The following is a 25,470-nucleotide window of genomic DNA, read 5'->3' on the forward strand; positions in this document are numbered from 1 at the left end:
AAAGATAGTTGCAAATGCTTCAGCCTTATCTTTTGCACTGATATGCTGGGCTCCCCCATCATTAAAGATGAGGACATTTGTTGAACCACCTGTTCCTGTTAGTTGTTTAATTGTCCACCACCAGTCACGACTGGATGTGGCAGGACTGCAGACCTTAGATCTGATACATTGGTTGTGGGATTGCTTAGCTGTCTTTATCGCATGTTGCTTCTGCTGTTTGACATGCAAGTTTTCCTGTGTTGTAGCTTCGCCAGGTTAAGAGTTCATTTTTAGTATGCCTGGTGCTCCTGGCTTGCCCTCCTGTACCATTCATTGACCGAGGGTTGCTGCTACACATTACCAGAATGCTGTCCTATGCTGTGTAAGGGCCCAGGTATTGCGCTGTTGTCCCGGTTAAATTTTCTCCCACTAACCGCTTGTCATCAGTGCCAACAACGACAAGTGACATTTCTATAGCTCCTTTAAAGTAGAAAAATGTCCCAGGGCACTTCACAAGAATGTTTTCAAACAAAGATTGATAAAGTCTAGGACAAAGTCTCCAATCCTTAACAGGAGAAAATACATTTTTTGGCGGGTATTCCAATGCACAATCCTAACAGCCTAGATTTTGTTTCTTATTTTCCTTTCTCCCAGGAGTACCATATGTTAAACTCGAAAGTGTCCCATTAGGCAGAGAATAAATTAAGTAGGGGACAAACAAACCAGACCACTAGTATATAAGGAAAAGATTGAGATTTTGCATTTTCAGTGTGTTTTTCCAGATTGGGTGTGGCCATCCTGTATACTCTTTAGGACTGACCCATGAAATGTATGGCTTGAACCAAAAATAAACCAGATGTCTCCACAGTTGAGTCAGAATGTTTGCACCAAGGTCTGCTATGGAACATTGATGCACATAATTGGATAAAATGCCGAACAACCAGACCTAATACCCTGACAGTTCAGATTTGCCTTGGATTTATATAAAAAAACACACCTGGAAGGAACAGCAGCTCTGTTATTTTCTGAGTTTCATTAGGGTATTTGAAATCCCCCGTTATCACATCTATATCTCTTTTCCAGACTGTAGGATATATGCAGGAGTGTAACAGCTCCTCTCTCATTCCTCAATTCTAACAAAATCAATTCTGTTTTAGGACCATCAAGTTCATCACCCCTTTCCAGTCCTGTAACAGTATTTTTCATCAATATTGCCAGACCCCTCTTTCCTCTTCTTTCCTAACTCCCCTGAATACCTTGTAGCCAGGAATATTAAGATCTCAACACTCCCCTCCTTGGAACCTGGACTCTCTTATTGCCACTGTATCATAATTCCAGGTGGTTACTTGTGCCTGAAGCTCACCAATCTTATTTACCAGTACACAACAGGCAACTGTGCACAAAGGCATTTCTCCAAACGGTTCCAATTGAGTGGAAGTAGGTCGTGTGTGGAATTCTCAATACAGAATGTTGTGATGTATTTTGTGTACTCCCTCAGCATAGTTTCCCAAGGCTCAGCTATATTTCTGTAATGTGTTGGTGATTCATATCATTTTGAAAATAGGGGCAACACTGCTGGAATATAATTTGCTTTTCCAGTGCAATCTTCCAATTATCCCTCTTTGTAAGGAAAGTAAACAATTAAATCAGTTTACATTAAGGCCACTAATTCAGATTTATATTGAATTTGCTCTAAATTGAACTGTCTTATAAACATTGCCAAGTAATGCTGCACACCTCATTCAAAATGATAAGGTCCTGATTCATCAACTACCCACTTTGATTTTTATATACATCACCAATCTCATATTGTGCAGTTTGTTGCTTTGCAAGCCTCGTATTACTTGGGTACAAAAAACTGCAGATGCTCAGCAAGATCAACTGCAGCTTGGATCAGTAGATGTAAATTGAGTTTTGTCTGCTTTTTGAACTGCTCTTTGTGTTCTTTATCAGTTAAATACAGTCTGTGCATTGTTTAGCTTGTGAATAAATTTTCAGTGTCACATGCCTGCTGGGTTGTATCGTCTGTGGTTGTATTTCAGATTTGCTTTTCCGAGTTTGTTTTTGGCAATTTAGGTTGTCAACTTTTACTCAGTTGTCGCACTTGTGCCTCTGAATCAGAAGATCATGGCTTCAAGCCCTCCTCCAGAGAGACTTGAGTACATGACCTAAGCTGATACTTCAGTGCATTACAGAGGGAGTGCTACACTACTGGAGGGTGCTGCCTTTCGGGTCAGACATTTAACCAAAGCCACATCTGCCGCCCCCTCAGATGGATGTAAAAGATCCTATGGCACTTTTTGACAAAGATCGGGAAGTTCTGGTGGTGCTCTGGCCAATATTTCCCCCTCAACCAACATCACAAAAAGACAGATTATCTGGTCATTCATTGCATTTCTGTTTGTGGGACCCTGCTGTATGCAAATTGGCTGTAGTGTTGCCTGAAATTACAACAGTGAGGTCCATATTCCCCTGAAACCTCGTTTTTGAGCCCTCTATATCTGCCTTGGCCTCAGAGTACATTTCTAGGGATTCTCTGGCTTCCTGGTTCTTTATTCTTTATAGTGCACCCAATCTTCCAGTGCACATTTGTCTGCTAATTCTGCTAATGTCGTGAGAATTTGTGAATACTGTTCGGAAGCGGGGATATCATAGCTTATCCAACTTCCAAATGCCTTCAAACTCTGAAGAAAAGTCGTAGACTTGAAACACTAACTCTGTTTCTCTCTCCACAGATGCTGCCAGACCTGCTGAGTTTTGCCAGCATTTTTTGTTTTTATTTTAAGCTCTTTTATTCTCACTGTAGGTAATCTAGTAAAAAGCTGATTTGATTTGCTAATTGAAATGCCATACTCTGATTTTAAAACGGGGTGATTATCTAAAGGTTATCAGTGTATAAGGACTTGCTAGCTTTCTTTTATTCTACAGCAACACAAAATAAGTCGAGATTCAGCCCTACAGATGGGTGATCTTTCAGAGGAGACAGAAGAACCACAGTATTGTAATATGAGGCTTTTTGCAGAAGAGGAAGGATATGAGGCTGATAGCGAAAGTAACCCAGAAGAGATTGCAGCCAAGGAGGAAGGTAAATTTGTTTTCATGCATTTCATTTCCCACCCTTCCAAACTTGGTCAGCTCTACTCAAGTACAGAGTCACAATGTAAATGAGTGCAGCAAGCTCTTGCTTAATGTTGCAGTTATTTTCCTGAAAAGTGCAACTTTAAATGAAACAACGTTAACTGAATCAGATTTTCCCAAATATAACCAATGAAAAAGGGGTAGTTAGGAGCTGTAGGACCTTTCTCATCTGAAAAAAACATTATAACATTGTACCCTGTAAGTTGAAATACTTTACATTACTAAATTCCAATATTCATAAATTAATTAATCTTTTAAAAGAAAGATTAAAACTACAAAAGAAATATGTTTCCTCTTTCTACTTACTTCCGGCTTGCCACCTCTCGCATTCGCTGAATCCCTGGCTTGCCAGTCTCTCTGGCTCTCCGCTCCTCCCGTTTCCCAATTGCTGGGCTTGCCTCCTCTGCCCCTCCCCGACTGTTGGGGCTTGCCTCCTCTCCCGCTCCCCAACCATCGGGCTTGCCTCCTCTCCCCCTCCCCGACCGTCGGGCTTGCCTCCTCTCCTGCTCCCCAACCATCGGGCTTGCCTCCTCTCCTGCTCCCCAACCATCGGGCTTGCCTCCTCTTCTGCTCCCCAACCGTCGGTGCTTGCCTCCTCTCCCACTCCCCGACCGTTGGGCTTGCCTCATCTATTGCTCCCCGACTGCCAGTGCTTGCCTCCTCTCCCCCTTCTCCGACCGTCGGTGCTTGCCTCCTCTCCCCCTTCTCCGACCATCGGTGCTTGCCTCCTCTCCCTCTTCTCCGACCATCGGGCTTGCCTCCTCTCCCCCTCCCCGACCGTCGGGCTTGCCACCTCTCCCCCTCCCCGACCGTCGGTGCTTGCCTCCTCTCCCCCTCCCCGACCGTCGGGCTTGCCTCCTCTCCCCCTCCCCGACCGTCGGGCTTGCCTCCTCTCCCCCTCCCCGACCGTCGGGCTTGCCTCCTCTCCCCCTCCCCGACCGTCGGGCTTGCCTCCTCTCCCCCTCCCCGACCGTCGGGCTTGCCTCCTCTCCCCCTCCCCGACCGTCGGGCTTGCCTCCTCTCCCCCTCCCCGACCGTCGGGCTTGCCTCCTCTCCCCCTCCCCGACCGTCGGGCTTGCCTCCTCTCCCCCTCCCCGACCGTCGGGCTTGCCTCCTCTCCCTCTCCCCGACCGTCGGGCTTGCCTCCTCTCCCCCTCCCCGACCGTCGGGCTTGCCTCCTCTCCCCCTCCCCGACCGTCGGGCTTGCCTCTTCTCCCCCTCCCCGACCGTCGGGCTTGCCTCCTCTCCCCCTCCCCGACCGTCGGGCTTGCCTCCTCTCCCCCTCCCCGACCGTCGGGCTTGCCTCCTCTCCCCCTCCCCGACCGTCGGGCTTGCCTCCTCTCCCCCTCCCCGACCGTCGGGCTTGCCTCCTCTCCCCCTCCCCGACCGTCGGGCTTGCCTCCTCTCCCCCTCCCCGACCGTCGGGCTTGCCTCCTCTCCCCCTCCCCGACCGTCGGGCTTGCCTCCTCTCCCCCTCCCCGACCGTCGGGCTTGCCTCCTCTCCCCCTCCCCGACCGTCGGGCTTGCCTCCTCTCCCCCTCCCTGACCGTCCCAGTTGCTGTCGATCGTGCTTGCCGATCCCTCCCTCTCGCCGTCCCTCCCACTCTCTGCTTCCCTCTCCTGAACCCTCACTATGAGCGAGGCCTTGCGAAATGAACAGCGAGAGGCAGGAAGAGCGGCTTTGAGTTCCAGGGTTGCAGAGGTAAGTTGCAGTCTGACGAGGTGGCAAGCGGGAGGGTTGGCAACGACTGTGAGGGTGACAAGGGTCAGGGATCGGGAGAGGCAACTGTAAAATGGCGCCAATCAGGTTACACGACCCCATGTTAGACCCGGTGTGAAACAAAGTTAAATGAAACTCCCGATGCTTAACACGAATATGGACCCTATTAACTGACTGACATTAAAGCGGAAGTACTTAAAATGGGGCAACTTAAAATGGGAACTTACTGTTATTGTATTGTTTAACGGCATGTGTTGAAGTACTTCGGATCCTGCTACGGACCACAATTGGGTTGTTAAATCATGCAAGCTGAAACACAAGTTGCTTGAATGGACAATTATTTAAGAAGCTGCAAAGCATTAGTGAGTAGGTTAAGCCTGTAATTTTGTCATTGTTACAATGGAAATTCTCTGTATGATTAAATTTGATAAATCATGGTAAGATTTTAATGTGTATTTTTCATGGCATTGTTGAATTTTAGAGAATTATATAGGCTAATTTGCTTATAATTTTGTTTGTAAATGAGATAATGGATACTTGGGAGTGGTTATGAAAACTATGGAAGGATCAGATTACATAAATCAAGAAAGATTGCAATAAAAATCTTAAGCTGCCTTGTACATGCTGCATGTTGCTTTTTATTTTATTATATATATTTTTCAAAGCAAACTTGATGATTGCCTGTTTCAGCCTATGTTACTGATGGGACCAGCTATTAAGTACATTCTATTGCTGTGCTCCATGACATTGATGCACAGTGGACTTCCTCCATGCCGTTACAGCATGTTAATTTCTTCACAGGCATTTTCCACAAGCTATGGTATATATTTCAGGTTCTTATTTGGCTGAAATAATAACTACTTTTCCTAGAAGCCAATTTATTTAATGGTTCTAGACAATGTCTTAATGTCGGTCTAGAATATCACCAATGAATTCAACCTTGACTGACAACATGAATGTTGTTTATATTTTGAGATAATTGCTTTGGTTTTTCTTATGTTTGTCTTTTGCATTTTTATTAAACTATGTCTCTGATTCCTGGTCTTTGTTTTATGTTTATTTTTATGTGTTATTCTCATTGTATTTCTTTTTGTTGTTGAGTAGGCGGTGTTTGGTGTTCATTTTTAATCATTTATGGGATGTGGGGTGTCGCTGGGTAGGCCAGCATTTATTGCCCATCCCTAATTGCCCTTCAGAAGGTGGTGGTGAGCTGCCTTCTTTAACTGCTGCAGACCCTGCAGTGCAGGTACACCACAATACTGTTAGGGAGAGACTTCCAGGATTTTGTCCCAGTGACAGTGAAGGAACGGCAATATATTTAGAAGTCAGGATGGTGAGTGGCTTGGCAGGGAACTTCCAGGTGGTGGTGTTCCCATGTGTCTGCTGCCCTTTTCCTTCTAGATGGTAGTAGTTGTGGGTTTGGAAGGTGCTGCCTAAGGAGACCCTTGGTGAGTTTCTGCAGTGCATCTTGTAGATAGTGCACACTGCTGCCACTGTGCATTGGCGGTGGAGGGAGCGACTGTTTGTGGAATGGGTGGCAGACAAGCGGGCTGCCCTGGATGGTGTCAAGCTTCTTGAGTGCTGTTGGAGCTGCACTGATTCAGACAAGGAGAGGGTATTCCATCACACTCCTGACTTGTGCTTTGTAGAAGGTGGACAGGCTTTGGGGAGTCAGGAGGTGAGTTACTCACCACAGGATTCTTAGCTTCTGACCAGCTCTTGTAGCCACAGTATTTATATGGCTTGTCCAGTTCAGTTTCTATTGAATGGTGACCCCCAGGATATTGATAGTGGAAGTTTCAGTGATGGTAATGCTATTGAATATCAAGGGGTGATAGTTAGATTTTATCTTGTTTGAGATGGCTATTGCCTGGCAATTGTGTGGTGCGAATGTTACTTGCCACTTGTCAGCCCAAGCCTGGATATTGTCCAGGTCATGCTGCATTTGGACATGGACTGTTTCAGTATCTGAGGAGCCACAAATGGTGCTGAACATTGTGCAATCATCAGGGACCCCCACTTCTGATGGAAGGAAGGTCATTGATGAAGTAGCTGAAGATGGTTGGGCCTAGGACACTACCCTGAGAAACTCCTGCCTGAACACCTGCAGACACCTGCAGTCCTGGAAGTGAGATGATTGAACTCCTACAACCACAACCATCTTCCTTTGTGCCAAATATGACTGTAATCAGTGGAGAGTTTTCCCCCTGATTCCCATTGACTCCAGTTTTGCTAGGGCTCCTTGATTCCACACTCGGTCAGATGCTGCCTTGATGTCAAGAGCAGTCACTCTCACCTCACCTCTGGAGTTCAGCTCTTTTGTTCATGTTTGAACCAAGGCTGTAATGATGTCAGGAGCTGAGTGGCCCTGGTGGAACCCAAACTGAGCATCAGCGAGCAGGTTAATGCTAAGCAAGTCCTGCTTGATAGCACTGTTGATGACTCCTTACATCACTTTACTGATAATGGAGAGTAGACTGATGGGTGGTAATTGGCTGGGATGGATTTGTCCTGCTTTTTGTGTACAGGACACACCTGGGCAATTTTCCACAATGTCAGGTAGATGCCAGTGTTGTAGCTGTACTGAAACGGCTTGGCTACGGGCGTGGAAAGTTCTGGAGCACAAGTCTCCAGTACTACTGCCGGAGTATTGTCAGGGTACATAGCCTTTGCAGTATCCAGTGCCTTCAGCCATTTCTTAATATCACGTGGAGTGAATAGAATTGGCTGAAGACTGGCATCTATGATGCTGGGGACCTCAGGAGGAGGCCGAGGTGGTCATCCACTCAACACTTCCGGCTGAAGATTGTTGCGAATGCTTTAGCCTTATCTTTTGCACTGATGTGTTGGGTTCCCCTATCATTGAGGATGGGGATATTTGTGGAGCCGCCTTCTCCAGTGAATTGTTTAATTGTTCACTACCATTCACGACTGGATGTGGCAGGACTGCAGAGCTTAGATCTGATCCATTGGTTGTGGAATCACTTAGCTCCGTCAGTCACTTGCTGCTTATGCTGTTTGGCACGCAAGTAGTCCTGTGTTGTAGCTTCACCAGGTTGACACCTCATTTTTAGGGATGCCTGGTACTGTTGCTGGCATGCCCTCCATTCTTCATTGAACCAGGGTTGGTCCCCTGGCTTCGTAGTAATGGTAGAGTGGAGGATATGCCAGACCATGACCACAATCTGTAACATCCCCTTGTTACAGATTGTGGCCGTGTACAGTTCTGCTGCTGCTGATGGCCCACAGCGCCTAATGGATACCCAGTCTTGAGTTGCTAGATCTGTTCGAAATCTATCCCATTTAGCACAATGGTAGTGCCACACAACACGATGGAGGATATCCTCAATGTGGAGGACAGACTTCATCTCCACAACGATTGTGCGGTGGTCACTCCTACCCACACTGTCATGGACAGATGCATCTGCTGCAGGATTAGGTCAAATTTTTCCTCCTTGTTGGTTCCCTCGCCATCTGCTGCAGACCCAGTCTAGCAGCTATGTTCTTTAGGACTCGGCCAGCTCGGTCTGTTGTGGTGCTACCACTCTTGGTGATGGACATTGAGGTCCCCCACCCAGAGTACCTTCTGTGCCCTTGCTACCCTCAGTGCTTCCTCCAAGTGCTGTTCAACATGGAGGAGTACTGATTCATCAGCTGAGAGAGGGTTGGAATGTGGTAATCAGTAGGAAGTTTCCTTGCCCATGTTTGACCTGATGTCATGAGACTTCCTGGGGAGGGGCAGAGTCAATGTTGAGGACTCCCAGGTTAACCTCCCGACTGTATACCACTGTGCTGCCACCTCTGCCAGGGATGGTGATGGTGGTGTCTGGGACATGATCTGTAAAGTATGATTCCGTGAGGATGACAATGTCAAGCTGTTGCTTGACTAGTCTGTGAGACAGCTCTCCCAATTTTGGCACAAGCCCCCAGATGTTAGTAAGGAGGACTTTGCAGGGTCGACACGGCTGAGTTTGCCGTTGTGCCTTCCGGTGCCTAAGTTGATGCTCGGTGGTCTGTCCAGTTTCATTCCTTTTTATTGACCTTGTAGTAGTTTGATACAACCGAGTGGCTTGCTGGGCCATTTCAGAGGGCAACCACATTACTGCGGATCTGGAGTCACATGTAGGCCAGGCCAGGTGAGGACAGCAAATTCCCCTCCCTAAAGGACATTAGTGAACCAGATGGGTCATCGTTAGAATTTTAATTCCAGATTTTTATTGAATTCAGATTCCACCATCTGGATTAGAACCTGGTCACTGGTTTCCCAGTTTGATGACAATATCACTACGCCACCGAAAAAGCTGCTTAGGGCTGCAGGAGAAATATTCCGTGGTTTGTGCAGTGGAAACGTGGATTGCAGAAGTTGTGGGTTGTGTGAATGTCTTGTGCTATGTACCATGTTCTGTTAAATATCACAGCCCCTTGCTATTGCCTTGATCGATGCATACATTTTGAACTGTGCTGACGATTTCTAGTGTGGGGAAGGAAAGAACCAAGGGATGGGAGCACAGAATTCCCAGCATTTTTGCAGTGTCCTACTAGTCCATGCCTGGGCTTAGCCACAACCTATTGATAGGCAGGCCCACAGTGACCACCTCTAAAGGCAGGGGAGATCATCACCGACTGCAATAAACAGTTGGAGAAATGGGTGGGTCACTATCTTGAGTTGTGCTCTTAAGGAGAACAATGTCACCTGAGGAAGTTTGAGACACCAAAGAAAGCCTGCCTATCATCGAAGAACATTTGTCCGTGTTGCCCTTGTCAGACTGCAGATCATAGTTGAGCACATCCACCCTGAATCCCAGTGTGCTTTCAGAACTGGAAGTTCTATGATCAACATGATCTTCTCAGTCTGGTAGCTGCAAGAGAAATGCCATGAACAGTGGAGATAACTATATATTTCCTTCAGCCATCTCACCAGGGTGTTCAAGCATGTGAGCAGAGGCAGTCTATAAGCTACTGGAGAAAATTGGCTGTCCACCTAATCTGCTCAATGTGATCTCCTTGTTCCATGACAACATGATGAGTAAGGTCAGCTATGATGGGACAACATCAGAACACTATGAGATCCACAGTGGAGCCAAATAGTGTTATGATGCACTGACACTCATTGGCATATCCTTCTCTTCGCTGCTGTCACATTACTTACATACCAGAACTGACAGGAAGCTGTTCAGCCTTCCTCGCCTAAGATTCAAGACAAAGGTGTGACAAGTCCTCATCAGAGAGTTGCTCTAAGCTGATAATGCTGCACTAGCATTCCATACCGAGGAATACCTTCAGAAAATGGACGGACTTTCTCACGCCTGTAAAGAATTTGGTTTGACCATCAACATCAGGATGACAAATATCGTGGTCCAGTATGTTGCCATACTACCACCTATCAGCATTGACAGTATGACCCAGGAGGTTGTTGATAGCTTCAAATATCTAGACTCAACAATCACCAACAATCTGTCACTTGATGGAATCAACACATGCATCACAAAAGATGCAGCTGTTATGTCCAAGCTGAGTAAGAAAGTGTGGAATAATATCAATCTGACTGAGAACACCAAACTGTGATTCAACCAAGCCTGTGTCTTCACTGCACTCCTGTACAGTGGTGAGCCCTGGACAACATATGCTAGGCAGGAGAAAAGGCTGAACAGTTTCCACCTTTGCTGTTTCAGATGTATTTTTGGCATCTCTTGGCAGGACAAAGTCACCAACTCGGCATGCTACTTCCATCAGCATACACTCATTACAAAGCCAACGATGTCCGTGTTGACTCAGCCACGTTCATCGGCTGGATGATGGCTGTTTCCCCAAAGGCCTTCTGCACGGTGAACTGACCACTGAGTCAAGACCTCCTGGGCATCCATACCTCCGCAACAGGGGCACCTGCAAGCAGGATATAAAGATGGCAGGCATTGACACTGACAACTAGGAGACGGTCACTGACAGCTGTTACCTCTGGAGGCTAATTGTTTAGAAGGGCTTTGGAAGAGGCGAGCAGAAATGAAAAGCCAAGTTAGTGGAGAAGAGGGCCCACAGAAAACAGAGGCCAGTGAATCACGCACCTTCTCAATCCACTGTCCTCCTTTGCAGCAAACGCAGCAGAGACTGCCATGTCACAATGGGGCTCCCGAGTCGCACTAGGCGATGCCTAACAGAGGTGACTGCCACAGTGCAAACCATTGTCTTACGAGACGGAGGCTGCACTGGTGATGCCTTATAGTTTATTCAGTCATACCATGAGAGTGAGTAAGACTTAAGTGACTGTTACCTCTATCGTATGTACCCATGGGTTATGGTAGCAGTCGTACGACTTGTGGCATGGTTCTCCTGTGATCTTGATGCGATCCTTACTGTCTGTTTGCTCATTACTTGTTGATTATATTATCATTGCTGATCAGCTAAATCCTGAGGCACATTTACTTGTGTGTTTTGGATTTATGCCATGTGCGATGACCTTGAGGCCATGTTTACTTCCTGTAACTCCCTTTCTTGTCGACTCAGTGGGAAATCCATAGTTATCTATCCCTGTTAGCCTCCAGAAACCTGATGAAAAATTATTGGGCTAAGAAAATGTTTGAAAGCTGGGGCTGGGAATGGGTGCAAGTGAAATTTTGAAGTATTGTAGCCTAAAGTTCATAGTTCAAGACAATTGTGAACACTTGGACTTGGAGTCTTGGTTAGGAAACAGCAGAGAGGAAGAAGTTTTCAAGAATTAGAATGAAAACTTGTAATCTGAAGTGAGGGGAAAGATTTGCAAGTGGGCAGCAGTTTTCAAGATGAGGTTTGAGGAGGAGGAAGAAGCACGGAGAATTAGAATTAAAGTTTTCAACAGCCAAAAACACAGGATGAGGAAGGGAAAATATTTGGAGAGGAGGGGCTGGCAACCGGAAGAAGGGAATATTTTATCAGCAATTTTTAAGAAAGATGAATTTTGAAGAAGGTGGAGGTGTCTGGAGTTTAGGTGTGAGTGAGAACTAGGACCAGGCTGTACCAGGGCTATAGACTGACGGAAAGGAAAATTTTGTTAGGTTTTAAAAAAGACTAAGAAGCTGCATCATATGTGCAAACATATGTTTGAGTTGAAGATTTAAGTCAGAATATACCTCAACTTTAAAACTTATGTAGGCAGTATTCTAATATATAGGAGTTAAATGCCATAATCTTTTTCCACACATCAGAGGAACCTGTGCAAGACATAAGAACATGAGAAACAGGAGCAGAAGTAGGCCATTTGGCCCATTGAGCCTATTCTACCATTCCACAAGATCATGGCTTATCTGATTGTGACCTTAACTCCACTTTCCTGCCTGCTCCCAAATCCTTTGACTTCTCGGTAGATTAAAAAAACAGTCTAACTCAGCCTTGAGGATCTAGCCTCCACTGCTCTATGTAGAAGAGAATTAATGACACTCTGAGAGAAGAAATTCCTCCTTGTCTCCATCTTGAATGGGAGACCCCTTATTTTTAAACCGTGCCCCCTAGTTCTAGATTCCCCCACAAGAGAAAACATCCTCCCTGCATCTACCCTGTCAAGCCTCCTCAATCTTATATATTTCAATAAGATCATCTTTCATTCTTCTGAACTCCAATAAGTATAAGCCCAACCTTATCCTTTCCTCATAAGGCAACCCCATCATCCAGGTGCAGTCTCACTAATGCCCTACGCAGCTGTAGCAAGATTTTCCTACTTTTATACCCCATCCCCCTTTCAATGAAGGCCACCATTCCATTTGTCTCCCTAATTACTTGCTGTATCTGCATGTTAACATAAACAGTCCCCCTCATGTGTAACAAATTTCATTATTGACATCCAATCTGAAAGTATCTAATAGTATTTGGAAGAGCAATGAATGAAGTAGCCTGGGAGAGAGATGTTTTCAGAAATGGAAAGCTCGGGGATGAAAAGAGATTGATGTCATTAAGCAGCATTTTGAAAGAGAGATTGGTATTGAATTCTCTTGGGAGCTTCTAGTTTTCATAACAACCAGCAGTGTTGACAAAGAGGAATGGTCAGTTGCATTAAGGAGTGATTGATGATGAAGAACAGAAGAAGCCAATAATAGACCTTGTAAAGAGAGGGGTAAGTGCAAGAGAGAGGCAGCGAGGCAGAGAAGCAGAGGGGGAGAGGCGGAGAAGCAGAGGGGGAGAGGCGGAGAAGCAGAGGGGGAGAGGCGGAGAAGCAGAGGGGGAGAGGCGGAGAAGCAGAGGGGGAGAGGCGGAGAAGCAGAGGGGGAGAGGCGGAGAAGCAGAGGGGGAGAGGCGGAGAAGCAGAGGGGGAGAGGCGGAGAAGCAGAGGGGGAGAGGCGGAGAAGCAGAGGGGGAGAGGCGGAGAAGCAGAGGGGGAGAGGCGGAGAAGCAGAGGGGGAGAGGCGGAGAAGCAGAGGGGGAGAGGCGGAGAAGCAGAGGGGGAGAGGCGGAGAAGCAGAGGGGGAGAGGCGGAGAAGCAGAGGGGGAGAGGCGGAGAAGCAGAGGGGGAGAGGCGGAGAAGCAGAGGGGGAGAGGCGGAGAAGCAGAGGGGGAGAGGCGGAGAAGCAGAGGGGGAGAGACACGCAGAGACAGAACTAGCATTTATATAGTGCATTTGATGGCCTTAGGATATTCCAAAATGCTTCATAACCAAATTTGGAAAGCGAGGTCCCATAAATGTTTGTTTGGTTGGTGCTGTTGGATCTTTCATGCCCAGCTTGGACTGAAGTCCTGTCTGCCCTTTAATGTCTCATCTGAAAGATGTCACCTCCAGCATCAAACACTTATTTCTGCAATAAGGTGTTAGCTTAATTTGTGTTCAAGAGTCTGGTATGGGGCAGGAACCCACAAACTTCCGACTCAATGACAGCAGTGCTGGCACTAGGTCTCAGCTAGCAGATTAAGGACTGTTGGTGGTTAGAGAAGTAAGAAACAACATAAATGTCAAGCGTCTAGGTCTGAGAAAGTAAAAGCAATGAAGCAATCTTATAAAATGCATTAAACTACAAGGAATAATGCACTACTGAAACTTCTCTCTGTTTTATGATTAGGGCCAGATCTTTTGGTGTCCGAATTGTCAGATACCGGACGTACCCCCTAAGATGCGAGTCGGGTCCACATGGATGCCCTGACCCACTCATTCTGTGGGAATTGCTTTGAACTTCTGATGAGCTCCTTGGGACCCTCTGAAAAAAATCTCCTGCTCTGAGTTAGAGTTGGGGACTTTGGACAGTTCCGATTTACTTACCTGGATAGTTATCCAGGAAATGTTAGACAGAAAACCCCTAGTCTAACTCCTGGGCAACTATGAAACTGACCTTCCAATCGCACACACTGAATTCTCCTCTCCACCATCCCCCCCGCCCCCCTGCTTCTTGAAGGCACTGTTTCCAGAAGGGAAATTAATGTCCTAATTTAGATTGGAATGAAGAAGCTGGCTCTCTTGTTAGAATAATGTGGACTGTAATGTGTGCTTCCAGCCTTTCAGTTACTCACGGAAGCAGCAGCAGTAGTAATTAAAATATTAAACAATAAATACACTTTTTAAAATTAAAAAGTAAAAGGATGTGTACATTATCAAAGTTCAGAATTTCTTTTACTGCAACTGGATGGGGAAATGAGAGATTGACTTAGAAAAGGAAAAAGGAGAGGAGAGAGAATGAGTGTGGTGGAAAGAAGGATGAGAGGTAATTTGATTTTTAATACACACCTAACGGTGTTCTCTCTGTAGAAGTGAATATTTGTGTAAATTCAACCAACAGCTGTCCAAATCGTAAGTCTCAATGGAAATGAGATCAGATTAGCTTAATTCTTTCAGGAGCTGCATGTTCATTGAGAGCCATACAATGAGTACCTTGGTATTTTAACATCACTGTCAGAAACTAGGTCAATCATGTTTCTGCTGTTTATATGACATCATACTTTCCCTATATCATATGTTTCTAATTACACAAACCTGTCCAAAATGTTCCTAGCATTTAATATAAAATATACTTAACTCTTACAATTCCACTTTATTATTTCTCCTCTTTTTTGCCCTTTCTTCATTTTCTTCCATAATTTCCACATAGTTCAGGCATCTCTTTGTATTAATGAACTCTCCATACATGAGTGTAAAAATACTATTGAGATAATCTTTTGTAGTGGTGCTTATTCTACTTGCTGTTACCCAGTTGGCTTGCATCCCATAGCTCCTGCTTTACACCAGAATTCTAGTAACCCACAAGTCCCATACATTCTCATTTGTCTTGTTTATTTTCTGCCTTTCAGCATAATTTGTATAAAGTTGAAAGGTGTTAGAAAAATATTAGATCTTTAATTATTTTGACAGATTTACTTGATTTTGTAATTTTAAGTGCTCCAACTTAGACTTTTTAAACTATAAACAGAACAAATTGGGTGAGAAGGATAGAAGGGATAATGTACCACTGGCAGATATGTCATTTGTGACTTTAGCGAGGTCAGGTTTTGTGATGGGAGTTGAAAAGACACAAGACTGGAGAGGTTTTAATGGAATTTTATTGGATACTGGCATGGAACTGACGTGCCCAAGGACCTTGGAGATTGGAAAGACGATTCAAGGTGGGCTCGGTTGTTGGTGGGAGTGGCTGGGTTGCGAGTAAACATTTTGCAGAGGAAATAGAAATTTTCAAAAAGAGAAGTTGAGAAAGGGAAGTGATTGATTATATCAGCAAGCATAGGAAAATTTCACTGAATGAAGTATGCCTAATTTTGGAAAGCAATTGCAATAACTGTATTTTCACTCACTTGTACGTATATCTGAGTTTGCAGGTGTTAAAGTGGTTGTGGCAACTGTTAGATGGAAGTGCCCTACTTTTTTTCTCCCAAATTGTGGTTAGAATTTAATTGGTCATACCTGGTGTTCATTTTGACTTAGCAGTTTTATATAGATAATTTAGCTAAAACGATTTTTTGGAAAGGCTTTTGTTTATTTATGCATGGCTTTTTATTTTAGGTTTAGACTAATCCCTTTCTTATCCACTATTAACCGTGACATGATTTGTACAGCATGTCATTTGTTGTGATTTTACCTCTAATCCTAAACATGCATTGAAGAAAAATACAAAATGTGTAACCATTTTCTCTGCTCTGTGATACAGATGTGAAACCAGAATTCATATCCTTGGCTCAGTCATCAAGTTATCTTTGTAATATTGCTGAGGGTACTGCACAGAGGGAATTGATGTACCCTGAGATCTGTATGTTAGAACTCACCCTGCTGTCTGTCAGCAATCCCAGCCTTGATGTCCTAACCCACGTCTTCAGAAGTCTGCTCGAGGTTGTGCAGCACAGTGAAAAAAATGCTACATCCATTTACCAGCAGGTAAACCATTAACATTTCTGGGTGAGTGGAAAAAAAGGCAGGATATAAAAAGAAAAGATATGTAATCTAATTCTGTTGGTACAAAAATCATTTTTTGCACTAAAATTTCAAATTATCAAGTAATTTTAATTAATCAATTTAAGTAAACAGCACAGGAGGCTTTTTATGCATGGAAAATATTTGATAATTTGAATAATATGACTTTGAATTAACAGGGGTCGACTGTAGTCAATGTTTTTGCTGTTCTGTCATCCTGTGACCTTGAACTGCAATTGCTTCCTGTTCCACTTCAGCAGACACTAGTTTAGAACATACAATTCCTCATGTTTACATAGAATTTACAGCACAGAATCAGCCCATTCGGCTGACTTGCCTGTGTTTACTGTTCCTACACGAAGCATCTAGCTGACTTTATGTCACCCTATCAGTATATCTTTCTATTGCTTCCAGTATTGAGAGATATGTGAGAGGAGAATTTAGGTCAGGACAGATTCAGTCTAAAGTACTTCTCCCACAGGCACTTTATTGAAAACTTTTTTTTTAGCATTTTTCTATCTGGGAGGGGAAAAAATCTCCAATTTGTGAAAACAGACAGCTGGAACTGGCAGCCAGGGCCTGCTGTCACTACTTTGAGTAGGATTGTTTTCCTTTTGCTGTCTCGATCATCAATCCAGTTCAGTTCCATGTCACGTAGGGCTCGAGCTGATTTAGTTTCAAAAGTATAAAAGGTGCCAAGAAAGGTATTCGGTATGCATATTTGATGTAACACTGTGCATTTATCATATTTTTCTTTTTTTTATTTCACAATATTTTGTGTCATTTCAGGGAGCTGTAAAAATTATTGTGGGAGGTTTTCAGAATATTTTGAATCAGTCTGAGACGACTTCAGAAGGTATGTGCAAACTTTCTTTTGCTTGAGGTTCTAATTGTCATTGAATAGTTTGAAGTGTACGAGTGGTGTACAGCAATCAGCAAGTTCTGTTCTGTGTTTAAATGTGATTATTATTAGATTGCCAGTTAACTATGAATTCCAGGATCCTATAACCATTGACCTTTATTTACGCAGAGTGCCAGGCAGTGCTTGTCGAATTATTGGTGACTTTAATCAGCTCCAGGTTGTCAGCTGAAGAGTTGACACTCTTTCTGAGACTGTTTTTAGAGAAGACCCCTCCAACTGTGAGTGAAATGTCTACATAGTTTTATGAAAATGCTCTTTAAAATGGATAACGGCAGCCACACCAAGAAAAACTCAAAGTGGAGATTTAGTTTGCCAATAGCAAGCCAGATAACCTTGTGAACAACTTCCAGGAGAATAAAAATGAAACCCCTTAGTGACATGCATAGAATTGTACTCAAAATGACATCAATACTAATTATAAAATTTATAGAAAGTGCAAACTTCCAAAAATGCAAAACATTCTGATGGTCACAGTTTTTGCAGGCGAGGTCGTGGGGAAGCTGGCAACTGTTTTTATAGTTTTCACTGACTTTTAGAGGCTGTGATCTTTGAGGAGGTTATACCTGTGAAAGATTTGACTGTTGCAGTTCACTTGCTTTGTGCTGTGTTGTGCTCTTAGCACTTCTGCAGGTTATTGCATAGAGATGCAAACTGGCTATTTAGTAATTGGCTGTGTTACCAACATGGTCAGCTTGGCTTCAGAAACTTAGAAAGATAGCCCATTTAGAGCACTTTGACTAAATTAGGACACATCAAGCTTTGTGGCCAGCTGGTAATTAGGGTTGTTGCAAGAGTTCGTGCTGCAAAACTACAGACCTGTCGAAAGCACCATGACAGCTACACTTTGTCCAGAAAAAAACGACAGGCAAGAGGGGATTCACTTGATGAATTTGTTACCTGGTTCATTTGAAACAGGTACTGCTTCTCTACTTGAGCAAGGAGAACCTCTATCATGACATAAAGTAAAAAGCTAAGATGGAAAGCTATGGAAGCTGAACGGTGATATATAAATAAATATGCAGTCCACCCATCTGTACGTAAATATCTTCTGTACTTCAGCTAACAACTATAGGCTAATAGATGAAGACTAAACAGTTCTTCAGCAAGACATTAGTTTGCTGTCAGTGCATCAACTTTGCATGACATAAGAAGGAAGAAAAGAAAGAAGGGAAGAAGGAAGGGATAGAGGGCGGGTGGCATGAGGAAAGATGAAAGATGGCAAGGTAAAACAACTGGAACAATGTTCTGTACCAGTACGACTCATCACTTCAGGCATTTGCTGTATAGCTTGTTACACCATCATAAATTGCAAACTTTGTTCATCCAATGTTCCAAAGATTCAAGAGTAATGCGTGAGTTCCATGAACTAAAGTATGAAAATTTTGCTGAAAGAGAGCAAATAGACTATCAGCTTTTACAGTGAAATACTTTTAAAGTATTGTTTTTGTTCTCATATTTCAGAAAATACTACTTGGAGGGATTCTGAGGATAGTAGAAGCAAATGTAGGCATGGTCCCACTGCAGTACCTTACCTTCCCAACAGTATTTATCAGTAATATTTTCAGTACCATTTCAACCATGCAGAAAACCAATTCTTCTCCCACCAGTAAGAGCTCCGGCCTTCTAAAGCGAGTCAAATTTCCACAGAGCAAGAGAGAGACAGAATCTGAAGGATACACCCACCAATTGTCGTCACCTTGGCATGTGGCTCCACTCCATTTGCCACTTGTTGGTCAGAACTCTTGGCCACACATGTCAGATGGCTTTAGTGTCTCTATTTGGTTGAAAGTGGAAGTCACCAGTGGAACAAATAGGTCACTTGAAAAAACAAAGAAACAAAGACGAAACCAGCTAGCTACTTTCAGAGACAGTAGCTTTGATGGCATCGGTAAGAATGGAATTCAGTTCTTTGCTTTTTTTATTATTATTATAAATATTATTTCAAAAGAAGTTCCTGTAGATAGACTTCAGTGGCTGTGGGTCAGTGTGGCACATTGTGGGAGCTTGCTATGCCATATTTCTTGCATTACAGCAAGTGACTACAATGGAAAAATACTTCATTGACTGAAAAACACTTGGGATATTGAGGTAGTGAAAGGAGCTACATAAATACAGGTTCTTCTTGCATCATAAACATTCATATGGGGAAAATCCTTGTATAACTTTTTAATGACATACTTAGGCAAAATAACAAAAGAAAAACAAGAGTTATTGTTTTCTCACTGGAATGAAAGGCAAACACTCTACATTATCAGGCTGTCACGGTAACAGCAATAATTTACAAAGTAATGATTATATAAATTCTGGTCATTATCTAATATTTACACATTGTGCAAGGGGGTTATCCACAACTGCCATTATCACAAAAATACAGAGAGATCTTTGCTTCATTGCACCTACTGACATATTATAAAGTCACAAGAAGCAATTATCCTTTCAGCATAGAAAAGTTTATAAAAAAAATTAACTCCTTCCTCTTAAAGTACTGTTGATAATCTTGAAAATGAACATTACAGCTGGCTGCTGCTATATTTAGAGTTTGTGATGGTTAAATTGTTGGAGGGAAGATGGCCAAAAAAGCAGGCATCAAATGCACTGATGGAATATTTAAGGATAGAACCAAATTACTGGATGACAATATTTTAATGAAAATGGTTTAAAGCACCTTTTGAATATTTATTCTGCCGCAGACTAAAAAGTAAATTCTCTGATTTGCATTCTCAGCTGGAAGACATGCTCAGGGGAGTGGATCAGAGAATTTCTGTTACAGTCTTAAAGAAAGACTTGCACATGTATATTACATCTTTCATGAACTCAGCATGACCCAAAATGCTTTGATATCAATGAAGTATTTTTGAAACATATTCATTGTTGTAATGTAGGAAACAGCAGCCGATTCGCGCACAGCACAGATGCACAAATGGTAATGTGATAATGGCTAGATAATCTGTTTTAATTACATTATTTGAGGGATAAAAATAATCCCAGACAGTAGGGAGAACTTTCCTACTATTCTTCAATCAACGTTATGGACTCTTATGTCCACCCGGGAGGGCAGTTGGGGCCTCAGTTTAGTGCCTTATTCTAGAGATGGCACTTCTGACAATGTTACATTCCCTTTATATTGCCCTGAAGCATCAACTTTTCAATTCACGTCTCTGGAATGAGACTTGAACCCACAAACATTTGACTCAGAGCAAAGAGCGCTACCCTCTGAGCCATTGCTGACACCTTGCAGTCCTATTGCTAGCTCATTGTCCTTTTGAGAGCATCCCCAGCTGGGAACCTGGGATCGGTAATTCTATCCTATAGCGTTTTGCTGTAGCTCATAGTTTCACCAGAGATCAACATAATAACAACATTAGAGGAGACGCAATTCCTGGTTGTTGGATCATGTGCCTGACTCTGCGTTCAGGTAATAACTGCCCAAATTATTTTATTCCATTACATCTCAACATGTTAAGGGAAGTTAAAAGTTATTCTAAGGAACTCTGATGGCTTCCACAGCTTCCAATCTCATAGTCTCCCAATCTCGGACGGCCCGCTTCTACCTCCTACTCAAAATCACAGGACTGTCCTGGCAGACCGATCGTGTCAGCCTGTTCCTGCCCCACGGAACTCATTTCTTGCTATCTTGACTCCATTCTCTTTACCCTTGTCCAGTCCCTTCCCACCTAAATCCGCAATTCCTTTGACACCCTACATCATAACAATTTCCAGTTCCCTGGCCCCAACCGCCGCCTCTTCACCATGGACGTCCAATCCCTCTACACCTCCATCCCCCACCGGGATGGTCTGGGGGCTCTCCGCTTCTTCCTCAAACAGAGGCCCGAACAATCCCCATCCACCACTATTCTCCTCCATCTGGCTGAACTTGTTCTCTCACTGAACAATTTCTCCTTAAATTCCTCTCACTTCCTCCAAATAAAAGGTGTGGCTATGGGTACCCGCATGGGCCCCAGTTATGCCTGTCTCTTTATGGGGTATGCGGAACATTCCTTGTTCAGTCCTACTCCGGCCCCCTCTTGCAACTCTTTCTCCGGTACATCGATGACTGCTTCGGTGCTGCTTCCTGCTCTTGTCTGGACCTGGAAAAATTTATTAATTTTGTTTCCAATTTCCACCCCTCCATCATTTTCACATTGTCCATCTCTGACACTTCCCTTCCCGTCCCTTCCTTGCCCTCTCAGTCTCAATTTCTGGTGATAGACTGTCCACCAATATTCATTACAAGCCTACCGACAGCTACCTTGACGACAGCTCCTCACACCCTGCTTCCTGTAAGGACTCCATCCCATTCTCTCAGTTCCTTCACCTCCGTCGCATCTGTTCTGATGATGCCACTTTCAAAAACAGTTCCTCTGACATGTCTTTCTTCCTTCCTTAACCGAGGTTTTCCACCCACGGTGGTTGACAGGGCTCTCAACCGTGTCCGGCCCATCTCCCGCGCATCCACCCTCACACCTTCCTCTCCCTCCCAGAACCATGATAGGGTCCCCCTTGTCCTCACTTATCACCCCACCAGCCTCCGCATTCAAAGGATCATCCTCCGCCATTTCCGCCAACTCCAGCATGATGCCACCACCAAACACAGCTTCCCTTCACCCCCCCGGCAGCATTCTGCAGGGATTGTTCCCTCCGGGACACCCTGGTCCACTCCTCCATCACCCCCTACACCTCAACCCCCTCCCACGGCACCTTCCCATGCAACCACAGAAGGTGCAACACCTGCCCCTTTACTTCCCCTCTCCTCACCGTCCAAGGGCCCAAACACTCCTTTCAAGTGAAGCAGCATTTCACTTGCACTTCCCTCAATTTAGTCTACTGCATTCGTTGCTCCCAATGCGGTTTCCTCTACATTGGAGAGACCAAACGCAGACCTCCCTGCCGCTTGCCATTTCAACACTCCACCCTGCTCTCATGCCCACATGTCCATCATTGGCCTGCTGCAATGTTCCAGTGAAGCTCAATGCAAACTGGAGGAACAGCACCTCATCTTCCGACTCGGTACTTTACAGCCTTCCGGACTGAATATTGAGTTCAACAACTTTAGACATGAACTCTCTGCTCCATCCCCATCTCCCTTTTTTCCAATAATTTATATAGATTTTTCTTTTCCCACCTATTTCCATTCTTTTTAAATGTATTTCCATCCATTGTATTATCTCTACCCTTTAGCCTATTTTGATCCCTTCCCCCCACCCCCACTAGGGCTATCTGTACCTTGCTCGTCCTGCTTTCTACCCTTAATGTCACCTATTAGCACATTTCTTAGCTAATATCACCACCTTCAACACCTCTTTGTCCTTTTGTCTATGACATCTTTTGGCAATCTCCACTTATCACTGGCCCTCTATCCAGCTCTACTTGTCCCACCCCCCCTTAAACCAGCTTATATTTCACCTCTCTTCTATTTTCCTTAGTTTTGTTGAAGAGTCATACGGACTTGAAACGTTAACTGTATTCCTCTCCGCAGATGCTGTCAGACCTGCTGAGTTTTTCCAGGTATTTTTATTTTTGGTTTAGTTCTGATGGCAACATGCTTGTCTGAATGATGCAAATAAATAATTTTGTTTTATTTTTCAGAGTATGGGAAAACAGCAGGCTTAGATTTCTGCAGCACTCAAAACTCTGGTGATAAATTGGTTGAAGATGGGTGCCTTCATGTGATTTCATTGGGGTCTAAAGTAATCATGCTGCAAGTTTGGGCTGACTTGAACACAGGTGGTTTTACATTCAGGTAGAGTACTAACTGCTGAAGAAAAAACAAATACAGGGTGCCTTTTTTCTGTTATCAAAATGGGTGAAGGAAAACCTACTCTTTTACACTATTAATTTTTCAATGCTGATTGCTGAGTTAAACAAAGCATGTTTGTAGTTTTGTGGAACTTGACTGAATTAAACTATTGTAAAATGTTTTGGAACTATTCACCTTTATAAAGCACGTGACATTACTTCCATAAATAAACCTTTGTGCTTCATGGAGCACTGTGAACGTAAGTTCAAAGTGACCTCTCATATTAGATTTCAAAATCCAGATGCCGATAGATACATTTCAAATTAACATCAACCATTATAAATTCAGTTTTAATTACTTGCCGATCATGTGAACTGAATTTCTGATAATTGGTGTGACACAGTTTCTCTTTCGTTGTGGTGCTGAACAGAACTCATTCATGGCTTTGCTTATGAATTATCAGACTTGCCATTCTAGCAATGTAAATTGTGCTTCATGTTTTGTTTAAAATTGGATCTAGGTAGCAGTAGAGTCAGTCAGAAGGTTGAGTTCAAGCCTCACTCCAGAGACTTGAACAAAAGATGCAAGCTGACATTCCAGAGCAGTACTTAGGGAGTACATCTTTTGAATGAGACTTAAAACCAAGGTTCCATCTACCCTTTCAGGAGGATGTAAAAGAACCTATTGCACTATTTCAAAGGAGAGCCAAGGAAGTCTCCCTGGTGTCCTAGCCAATATTTATCTCTCAACCAACATCATTAAAGCAGTTTATCTGATCATTATCATATTGCTGTTTGTGGGAGCTTGCTGTGTGATAATTGACTGCAGCGTTTCCTACATTACAATAATGACTACACATCAAAAGAAATTTTTGTCAGCTGTAAAGAGCTTTGGGATGACCTGAGGGCGTGGAAGGCACTGTATAAATGCAAGTCTTTCAAAAACTGTTTACATTGTATACTATGATTTCTGAAATATTAAAAATGACCTGCTTTCTTTCTGTAGAATTTGCATTGATCCAAATGATGACCTGAAAGCAGGCCTGCTAGCACAAGCTGAGTCACAGGAAAACATTCTAACTCCAGGGAAGTGGCAGCACTTGGCACTAACCTATGTGCAACAATCGGAAAGCAAGAAGAGCGTTCTTGGCAAGCTTTCACTTTGGGTGTCCGGACAAAGGTGTATACTTGTGATTTTCTACATAAGAACATAAGAAATAGGAACAGGAATAGACCATTCGTCCCTTTGAGCCTGCTCCGCCATTCAATAAGATTATGGCTAATCATCTTGTGTTTCAATTTCCACATTCCCACCTACCCCAGATAACCTTACCTACCTTATCAAATCATTTTAAAGACCTCAATTCAATCACCCCCTCAATCTTCTAAATACAGGAAAATACAAATTAAGTCACGCAGCCTGTCTCAATTTAACCCTTTAAGCCCTGCTATAATTCTGGTGGCTGCATTGTACCATTCCAAGGCCGGTATATTCCAGAGCTTCTGTGCTCAAAATTGAACATAGAATTCCAGCAGGGGTTTGACCAAGACTATACAAATGAAGCATCACTTCCTCATGTATTTAACAGCTTTACAGCTCCTTGAGATAAAAGCTTTTATGATGACTTTTTGTACCTGTGCCCTGGCTTTTACTGATCTGTGTACTTGGACACCCAAATCCCTTGGTTTGTAGTCTGTCATTTAGAAAATGTTTCCTTTGTTATCTGCAGGGGTATACTGGGTGCAAATATTTGATATCCCAAGTATCCTATCAGTCTATATAAATCACTTAAATGGAAATTTATTAATTTATTATGTTGTATTGAATTTTCTTGCCAAGATGTTTAAGATTTAAGATTGGAGACATAACGACTTGATTGTAATGACATTGATTATAGCCAATGGGAGTGAAATCAATTGGATGTAGTATAAAAGATTAATTAAATAGAGCAGTTGTGGTGTGGAAGGCAAATTGCCTCTGAAGAAGAGGGAGTATGGTCTAGGAGGGAGGATACACATGCACTTCTCTGTGGGGATCTCATGATGACTGTTATGAATGGACGCCACAGTTTTTTTTCACTATCTAGTCCACTGAAGTTAATTGTTCAACCTACTAAATAGTCCACTGACTGTATTCAGCTAACTCAACCACCCATGGCAGAAACCGTTTGATCTCCGTGGCCCAGTGCATGCCAAGCTTATTAAATTTGCCTAAGATTAGCAAGATTGCATTAGTATTGCAACTTGGGTTTGTGGTCACCATGACTTCGACACAAATTCAGCAGCAAACTGATGATACACCAATTTTCATTTTACATTCTACTGGAACAAGAAGGTATGAGCATGCTATCACACCCTGAGGATTCCAATATACTAGCTCAATGGAATTGGTTGTATTACTGTTAGAAGGCCAGGCCTACATTCAAGAACAGTAAATCAGGCTGTTGATTAGATTTATATCTGTGGTCAGGGTAAATGAGTTGTGCACACTGAATATTCCAGTTTCATCTGTATCATGGTGTACTGAGTCTAAGTAATTCGAAGTGCACTTCTTGTTTGAGTAAGGCCATTTAGCCCCTCGAGCCTGTTTTGCCATTCAGTGAGATCATGGTTGATCTGTGTCTTAAC

The 25,470-nt window shown here is 43.6% G+C and overlaps 1 protein-coding gene across 4 annotated transcripts in view; it reads left to right on the forward strand.

The window, feature by feature from the left end:
* Window positions 1-25,470, forward strand: part of lyst (lysosomal trafficking regulator) — a 491,836-nt gene that overhangs the window by 167,685 nt on the left and 298,681 nt on the right. For all 4 annotated transcript variants that reach the window (XR_013576613.1, XM_078541985.1, XM_078541986.1 and 1 more), the window contains exons 8-14: window positions 2,908-3,064; window positions 15,925-16,148; window positions 16,974-17,040; window positions 17,215-17,324; window positions 18,568-18,994; window positions 22,693-22,846; window positions 23,849-24,022. Coding sequence is in view for 3 of the 4 variants with exons in the window: in XM_078541985.1 (XP_078398111.1) it covers window positions 2,908-3,064; window positions 15,925-16,148; window positions 16,974-17,040; window positions 17,215-17,324; window positions 18,568-18,994; window positions 22,693-22,846; window positions 23,849-24,022 (1,313 nt within the window). In the remaining variant the exon portion in view is untranslated. The remainder of the gene's footprint in view (window positions 1-2,907; window positions 3,065-15,924; window positions 16,149-16,973; window positions 17,041-17,214; window positions 17,325-18,567; window positions 18,995-22,692; window positions 22,847-23,848; window positions 24,023-25,470) is intronic.

This window comes from Cetorhinus maximus, chromosome 5 (assembly GCF_964194155.1).
Source record: "Cetorhinus maximus chromosome 5, sCetMax3.hap1.1, whole genome shotgun sequence".
Classification (NCBI taxonomy): Eukaryota; Metazoa; Chordata; class Chondrichthyes; order Lamniformes; family Cetorhinidae; genus Cetorhinus; species Cetorhinus maximus.